At 36.8% G+C, this 9,461-nt stretch overlaps 1 protein-coding gene across 1 annotated transcript; it reads right to left on the bottom strand.

Moving 5' to 3' along the window:
* Positions 1-416: 416 nt before the first annotated feature.
* LOC131852202 (mucin-2-like) lies at positions 417-9,452 on the bottom strand. Its single transcript, XM_059202844.1, has 12 exons — positions 9,448-9,452; positions 8,386-8,650; positions 7,743-7,878; positions 7,470-7,693; positions 6,825-7,175; positions 5,721-6,083; positions 4,799-5,140; positions 4,293-4,631; positions 3,305-3,655; positions 2,395-2,745; positions 1,875-2,222; positions 417-500 (listed from the first exon to the last, which is right to left on the bottom strand). The coding sequence occupies exons 1-12, from the start codon at positions 9,450-9,452 to the stop codon at positions 417-419; spliced, it is 3,159 nt and encodes a 1,052-aa protein (XP_059058827.1).
* Positions 9,453-9,461: the final 9 nt, after the last annotated feature.

The raw sequence follows: 9,461 nt of genomic DNA, 5'->3' as shown, positions 1-9,461 counted from the left end.
TTATTTAACCTTTGTACATACTTGCTACACGTGATTTGGTAGATATTTGAATTCCCCTATTCCATGGCAATAAAAATATAAAATAAATTACCTGATATTATAAAAAATGAGAATAGATATAATAAATTTATTATCCAATTAACACAAATGTTGATGAATAAAGCTTATTACAATATTGAAGAGTATTTGTACGATATTGATTAGTATGGTATTTAAAACATCCGCCTCTCTTACACGTTGCTGTGCCTAAGAGGTGCATGTTATGTGTATGAAATAATTCATTGTGTACCGTAATTGTGTAAAGCAACGGAAATAAATAAATAAATCGCTGAATCTGGCAATTGTTTTGGATATTCCGTGTATGTAGTATTGCAATTTTGTCCTATGTTGTAATATTTGCTAGTTATTATATTAATTTACACGCAGTTCCCTGACGTAGTGGTTGTGGTACAAGGAGGTCTGGTCGGTTCACATCCGGCTGTTTGCGGCCAGTCACAAACCTGTGGAAGAAACACGAGTTTGTTTTTATATAAATCAACAAAAAAATTATAATAATTTTATTTATATGTTTAGATTCCATAGTCATAGATGTTCAGCATTCTGCAATGATAATTAACTATATATTAAACAAAAAAAAAAGACCTTATGATACTCTACCCGCCATACTCTGGCTGGTCTTTTTTCAGTTACGAACAGTGAGTACACAATTTGCTTTTGACAAAATTGCTATAGCATATGCTGTCAGAGGTCCCCACAAGCATTCTTCGCAAATTTGAATTTGATAATGAATGCTGTACATCTGATATGGAATCTAAATATATATACATTTGTTTGAAAATAATACCACTAGACTTTGAGTTATGTTGTCAGTTCTTCTAATCTCGAAATCACCCCCAAGAACTAGATGAAAGTAGATTTGACATATCATAACTTTGAGATCATTTAGGCATTTTAGTCGCAAAAATATAAACGTCAAGTAGTAAAGAAATTTTTATTGATAATTTGTATAATATTTTTAAGAATTACGTTTAAACGTTCAGTATATAGAATCAATCAATTGAAAAACCAAATCAAAATCATGTAGGACATATAGATTCAATCACTTGAAAAGTACTAGCACGAAACGCAATTGAATTTCTTTTTTTTAAAAGCCAGTTTATTTACTTCGTAATGAATTGGCTTTTAAATATTTCATTATTCATCATTGCCTTGCCTTTATCTCATTATTTGTGGTCGGCGCAGTATGTCATTCTCTCTTGCTCTCTATCGGTCGTCATATCTGAACATACTCTTCTTTTATCCATATTATCTTTCACACAAACCATACATCTTTTCTTAGGACGTGCCCTCCCTTTACATCCATCCACATTCATATTTTCACTTTACATAAGACATGATCCTCGTTCCTCCGCATAACATGCCCATACCAGCTCAATCTACCTCGCAACTTTTGTATAACGGGCGCAACTTTCAAACTTCCTCATTCCTTACACATTCCTTATACTGTCATTTCTGGTGACCCCACACATCCATCTCAACATTCGCATTTCTGCCATATTCACATGCCTTTCGTCCGTCCCGTACGGCCTAACATTCAGATCCATACAAAATGACAGGACCTATGATAGATTTATAAACTTTACCCTTTAGTTTCAAGGGCATTCGGTGGTCGCATATCGTTCCCGAGACCTGTCGCCATTTCATCCATCCCGTGCCTTACAATTCTGTGCCTTATATCGCGGTCTATGTCGGCATTGTTCTGAATAACTGAATCGAGGTACCGAAAATCGGAGCAGACTGGAAGCATTACACCGTTTAGACAGATAGGCTTGAAACTTTGGCTTTTAAATATTTATACATTATAAATAGTTTACCTGTAATGCAGAACTGAAGTGAAGTCCGGCTGGGCAATCTGTTATCACTTTGTCTCCGTGTACGCAGTAGTAGAACTGGCCGCAGTTTTCAGCAGGCAGGAGCAGGTCTACGTCGGGACACACGGGGCAACCGTTCGGTAGTCTTGCGTTCTCATCGCATGGTGCTTCTGTTTCACATGGATCTTCAGTTGTGGTAGTGGTACTAGGTGTGGTACTAGTTGTGGTAGTGGTACTAGGGGTGGTACTGGTTGTTGTAGTAGTAGTGCTTTCACCGCAATTACTGCCACTTTCTGGAGTACAGGGTGGGCTGGTCGGTTCACATCCGGCGACTTGTGGCCAGTCACAAACCTGTGGCAGAAATATTATATATATTAAAGAATTAAATCTAAAAGCAATGTTCGGACACATAATAATATGCTATTTTTTTTCAAAGTATTATAATTTTGCCACCCTCAAAAATCTATTATATTCGTGTTAATTATGAATAGCAATTATTGGATTTAAAAAACGCATAATTCACCTGTAGCACAGGATTGAAGTGAAGTCCGGCTGGGCAATCTGTTATCACTTTGTCTCCGTGTGCGCAGTAGTAGAACTGGCCGCAGTCTTCAGCAGGCAGGAGCAGGTGTACGTCGGGACATACGGGACAGCCGTTCGGTAGTCTTCCGTCCTCATCGCACGGTGCTTCTGTTTCACATGGCTCTTCAGTTGTAGTAGTGGTACTAGGTGTGGTACTAGTTGTGGTAGTAGTACTCGGTGTGGTACTAGTAGTAGTGGTAGTAGTAGTGTTTTCTCCACAATTACCACCACTTTCAGGAGTGCAGGGCGGAATGGTTGGTTCACATCCGGCGACTTGTGGCCAGTCACAAACCTGTAGAAGAAATATTAAGTATTTTATCCAAAAAGTATGTTTGGTATTCTTGACTTATTATATACACATAATATTTTTTTTATTTATTTAAAGTCTATACAGAATCATATAAGGGAAAATAATTAGAATTATAAATTTACATAAACTGAAAACGTATGTGATCTTGCTTAGATCTCTTCCAAACTACTATTGGATAGAGAAAGTAATGATAATAAATGTGAAGCTGAACTTTATTCATAGTTCATAAGTACATTATATATATAATAATATAATAAGAGTAGTCAGAGATATTGATCGGTGAGATGTTGTAGTGAATGCTACAATTAATAATGCGAAATATGGGCAATTTCGCATTGGTATATTTGATTCCGAATAGACTGCGCGGAATTTTAAAATCATCTCTCGTATAGTTCGTATTTCCCTCACCGACGAATTAATCAGAAATATAAATTGACATTTGACAACCAAAGTTTTTGGAGAGTCAACTGAATTAGATCTCACTATCATTTCGTTTAAGTCTGAGCAGTAAATCACTTGTGTAAAACAACAAATATTTCACCTGCAGCACAGGATTGAAGTGAAGTCCGGCTGGGCAATCTGTTATCACTTTGTCTCCGTGTACGCAGTAGTAGAACTGGCCGCAGTCTTCAGCAGGCAGGAGCAGGTGTAAGTCGGGACACACGGGGCAGCCGTTCGGTAGTCTTCCGTCCTCATCGCACGGTGCTTCTGTTTCACATGGCTCTTCAGTTGTAGTAGTGGTACTAGGTGTGGTACTAGTTGTGGTAGTAGTACTCGGTGTGGTACTAGTAGTAGTGGTAGTAGTAGTGTTTTCTCCACAATTACTACCACTTTCGGGAGTGCAGGGCGGAATGGTTGGTTCACATCCGGCGACTTGTGGCCAATCACATACCTGTGGCAGAAATATTATGTATATTAAGGAATTTAGTCTAAAAGCAATGTTCGGGTACATATACTATTTTTTCAAAGTATTATAAATTAAGAATAATAGTTTAAAAACTTATTTCACCTGCAAAACGGGATTGAAGTGAAGTCCAGCTGGGCAATCTGTTATAACTTTGTCTCCGTGTGCACAGTAGTAGAACTGTATTTCACGTAAGCACTATACGTCGGGACATACGGGGCAGCCATTTTCATTGCTTATTTTCACATGGATGACATGGGTGTGGGAGAGTCTGTATGATGATTACGTCATCGGTAGTAATTTACTTTTTTACACGAATGGCAACCCTCACATTGTCTTTTTTAAAAAAACAATACATTAATTGAGAAATGTTTACGTAAGCATGGGGGCTAGGATAGAGAAAGTAATGATAATAAATGTGAAGCTTACTTTTCATAGCTGACAATATATATAATAATATAATAAGGTAGGAGATATTGAGGTTGTAGTGAATGCTATAATTAATAATGATAAATCTGCTTGGTATATTTGATTCCGAATAGCCCGCGGAATCTTATTATACTAGTCTTAATTGACATTTGACAACCATAGCAATTAGATCTCATTTAAATAACGCGTAATTCACCTGCAGCACAGGATTGAAGTGAAGTCCGGCTGGGCAATCTGTTATCACTTTGTCTCCGAGTACGCAGTAGTAGAACTGGCCGCAGTCTTCAGCAGGCAGGAGCAGGTGTACGTCGGGACATACGGGGCAGCCGTTCGGTAGTCTTTCGTCCTCATCGCACGGTGCTTCTGTTTCACATGGCTCTTCAGTTGTAGTAGTTGTACTAGGTGTGGTAGTAGTACTCGGTGTGGTACTAGTAGTAGTGGTAGTAGTAGTGTTTTCTCCACAATTACCACCACTTTCGGGAGTGCAGGGCGGAATGGTTGGTTCACATCCGGCGACTTGTGGCCAATCACATACCTGTGGCAGAAATATTATGTATATTAAGGAATTTAGTCTAAAAGCAATGTTCGGGTACATATACTATTTTTTCAAAGTATTATAATTTGGCCCCCCCTCCCCAGTAATCTATTATACTAGTCTTAATTCTGAATAGCAATTATTGCATTTAATAACTCATATTTCACCTGCAAAACGGGATTGAAGTGAAGTCCAGCTGGGCAATCTGTTATCACTTTGTCTCCGTGTGCGCAGTAGTAGAACTGGCCGCAGTCTTCAGCAGGCAGGAGCAGGTGTACGTCGGGACATACGGGGCAGCCGTTCGGTAGTCTTGCGTCCTCATCGCACGGTGCTTCTGTTTCACATGGCTCTTCAGTTGTGGTAGTGGTACTAGGTGTGGTACTGGTACTGGTAGTGGTACTGGGTGTGGTACTAGTAGTAGTAGTACTTTCTCCACAATTACCACCACTTTCAGGAGTGCAGGGCGGAATGGTTGGTTCACATCCGGCGACTTGTGGCCAATCACAAACCTGTGGCAGAAATATTATGTATATTAAAGAATTTAGTCTAAAACAATGTTCAGACACATATACTATTTTTTCAAAGTATTATAATTCTGCCTCCCCCCCCCCCCCCCCCCATCACCCCAATAATCTATTATTCTAGTCTTAATTCTGTTAGTATTATAAAAAAGGTTTGTCTTATTTTAATTGTATTTTGTCATTTAATAAGAATATTGCATTCTTAAGTAAATAAGTGGCAAACTTTCAATGGAGTAAAATTACTGTTGTATCTCACTACAAAAATGTGAACTAGTGTTTTACGTTCGTTAATTAAGGTAATATGATATATAATATTTTGAATTATAGATTTATTTATTTGCTTTATTGACCAATATGATTGTTACAAAATGTGGACTTAATAGTATATAATTCTCTCCCAGTAAACCTTTGGGATGTGCAGAGATACTTGAATGCGATAAAAGAATAAAGATCATACTATTAAGTGACTAAAATATAATAAATAAACTATGACTATGCAAATCATCTCTTTACTCAATTAGGAAAGTATCGCCGTCATTTAAGTAATAACTAACTTAAAAAAAATTACCTGTAACACAGGATTAAAGTGAAGTCCGGATGGGCAATCTGTTATCACTTTGTCTCCGTGTACGCAGTAGTAGAACTGGCCGCAGTCTTCAGCAGGCAGGAGCAGGTGTAAGTCGGGACACACGGGGCAGCCGTTCGGTAGTCTTCCGTCCTCATCGCACGGTGCTTCTGTTTCACATGGCTCTTCAGTTGTAGTAGTGGTACTAGGTGTGGTACTAGGTGTGGTACTAGTTGTGGTAGTGGTACTAGGGGTGGTACTGGTTGTGGTTGTAGTAGTACTGTCTTCACCGCAATTACCACCACTTTCTGGAGTGCAGGGTGGGCTGGTCGGTTCACATCCGGCCACTTGTGGCCAGTCACAAACCTGTAGAAAACACATTTGAAAATGAAATAATTATCTTAGCCATATGTTTAATATTTCACCGTCTTCCTTTAAAAGTCTAGTTTAACACTTTAATTCCGTGCCCTATGCCTATAATTTTAGAAAACTTAGACGATACATACATTTTTCACATATATATCTATGAACGATTTGTCTATTTTTACATTTTCACAGCTACTTGTATTAAATATTCTCATAGTCATAAACTTCTAATTTTATTTAAAATTTATACTTTTAAGCTGAATGTATTATTCTTTACTATTGTAAAATACAATGCATTTGTTGCTGTTTAGAATTTTATAAAGGCAAAGAATATCAGCGGAATATCTCAGAAGTTTCGTGGACATAAAATGATATTTCTAACAATTCTATCATAACTTTAAATACACTTGGACTTTGAATTGCAAAATTTTACAAATGGATTAAGTCCATACTCTGTTACAATTAAAAGCTCCTCATCTTGCTAATATTATAAACGTGAAAGTTTATGACTATAGTTGGATGTTTGTTATATATATAATCACACAATGACTACTTAAAGGATTCTGATGAATCTTTACAAAGATATCACGTAAATAAGGTAAAATATATTTATCATTATATTTCGCCTTTTCCAGTGAGTGTGATGCAGACAAAGTTGCATGGGTCAGCTAGTATATTATATAAGAGGCTTTTAATATATTATAATTGAAACATGCACTATGAAATTGACAAATATGTCACCTGCAGGACAGGATTGAAGTGAAGTCCAGCTGGGCAATTTGTTATCACTTTGTCTCCGTGTACGCAGTAGTAGAACTGGCCGCAGTCTTCAGCAGGCAGGAGCAGGTGTACGTCGGGACACACGGGACAGCCGTTCGGTAGTCTTGCGTCCTCATCGCACGGTGCTTCTGTTTCACATGGCTCTTCAGTTGTGGTAGTGGTACTAGGTGTGGTACTGGTACTGGTAGTGGTACTAGGGGTGGTACTGGTTGTGGTTGTAGTAGTACTGTTTTCACCGCAATTACCACCACTTTCTGGAGTGCAGGGTGGGCTGGTCGGTTCACATCCGGCCACTTGTGGCCAGTCACAAACCTGTAGAAAACACATTTGAGTATTAAATCATTTTCAGTTGATGGCCGCTTGTCTTAGCCATATGTTTAATATTTCACCGTCTTCCTTTAAAACTTTAGTTAACACTCTAATTCTATACCCTGCTTAAGAGAGGACATATTATTTAAAAAAATGTAAATAGTATAGACATTTAAATATATTTATCTATCAAGAATTTATTAGTATTTATATTTACACACTTACTTACATAAAATATTCTCATATTCATATAATTGTAATTTTATTTAAAACCTATACTTTTAAGCTGTATCTAACCTGTAGGACAGGATTGAAGTGAAGTCCGGCTGGGCAATCTGTTATCACTTTGTCTCCGAGTACGCAGTAGTAGAACTGGCCGCAGTCTTCAGCAGGCAGGAGCAGGTGTACGTCGGGACATACGGGGCAACCGTTCGGTAGTCTTGCGTCCTCATCGCACGGTGCTTCTGTTTCACATGGCTCTTCAGTTGTGGTAGTGGTACTAGGTGTGGTACTAGGTGGTACTAGTAGTAGTAGTCGTACTGGGAGTTGTACTACTTGTGGTAGTGGTACTGGCTGTAGTAGTAGTACTAGGTGTGGTTGTGGTTGTAGTAGTAGTAGTAGTGCTTTCACCACAATTACCGCCGCTTTCTGGTGTACAGGGTGGGCTGGTCGGTTCACATCCAGCTACTTGTGGCCAATCACAAACCTGTAGAAAACACATTTGAGTATTAAATCATTTTCTTAGCCATATGTTTAATATTTCACTGTCTTCCTTTAAAAAATTAGTTTAACACTTTAATTCCGTGCCCTATGCCTATAATTTTAGAAAATTTAGACAGTACATACATATTACACATACATATCTATGAACGATTTATTAATTTATACATTTAAACAGCTACTTGTATTAAATATTCTCATAGTCATAAACTTCTAATTTTATTTAAAATTTATACTTTTAAGCTGAATGTATTATTCTTTACTATTGTATAATTATATACATGAGTAATTGTTGAGAATTTTATAAAAGCAAAGAATATCAGTGAAATTTCTGCGTTTCAGGGAGATAAAATGCTATTTTTAACAACTACTAAAATCGTACAAATTGATTTTATATAGACTCTATTATTATTAAAAGCTTCTTATATATTGTATAAGGGTTTTTAATATATTATTAAATAAATAAGCACCATGGAAATATTTCATATTTCACCTGCAAAACGGGATTGAAGTGAAGTCCAGCTGGGCAATCTGTTATAACTTTGTCTCCGTGTGCGCAGTAGTAGAACTGGCTGCAGTCTTCAGCAGGTAGGAGCAGGTGTACGTCGGGACATACGGGGCAGCCATTTGGTAGTCTTGCGTCTTCATCGCACGGTGCTTCTGTTTCACATGGCTCTTCAGTTGTAGTAGTGGTACTAGGTGTGGTACTAGTTGTGGTAGTGATACTAGGGGTGGTACTGGTTGTGGTTGTAGAAGTACTGTTTTCACCGCAATTACCACCACTTTCTGGAGTGCACGATTTGGGCTGGTTTCACATCCAGCTACTTGTGGCCAGTCACAAACCTGTAGAAAACACATTTGAATATTAAATAATTTTCTTAGCCATATGTTCAATATTTCACCGTGTTCCTTTAAAAGTCTAGTTTAACACTCTAATTCCGTGTCCTATTCTCATTATTGTAGAAAATTTAGACAGTACATACATATTACACATACATATCTATGAACGATTTATTAATTTATACATTTAAACAGCTACTTGTATTAAATATTCTGAAATTCATTAACTTCTAATTTTATTTAAAATTTATACTTTTAAGCTGAATATATTATTGTTTACTACTGTAAAATACTACGCATATATATAGGCTGTTTAGGATTTTATAAAGGCAAATAAATATCAGAGGAATATCTAAGAAGTTTCGGGTCAGGCATAATTATATATGTTTCTAACAATTCTATCATAACTTATAAATACACATACTTGGACTTTGAATTGCAAAATTTTACAAATGGATTATGTCCAACATACTCTGTTATATATATATATATATTTATATACATCTTGCTAATATTATAAACGTGAAAAATGTTTATGTCTATAGTATGTATAACTGTTATATTTTCATACAATAACTACTTAAAGGATTCTGATGAATCTTTACAAAGATATCACGTAAATATCCGCTAAAATATATTTTCATTAATTCTACCGCCTTTATAAACCAGTGAAGCCGTGATGCAAAAAGTATATAATAAATGTAAATTACAAAACCTCATTAAAAACTA

The sequence above is a fragment of the Achroia grisella genome, unplaced genomic scaffold (genome assembly GCF_030625045.1).
Source record: "Achroia grisella isolate CSIRO2021 unplaced genomic scaffold, CSIRO_AGI_Agris_v1 utg841, whole genome shotgun sequence".
In the NCBI taxonomy this organism is placed as follows: domain Eukaryota; kingdom Metazoa; phylum Arthropoda; class Insecta; order Lepidoptera; family Pyralidae; genus Achroia; species Achroia grisella.
This window is presented reverse-complemented; position numbering and strand designations above follow the sequence as displayed.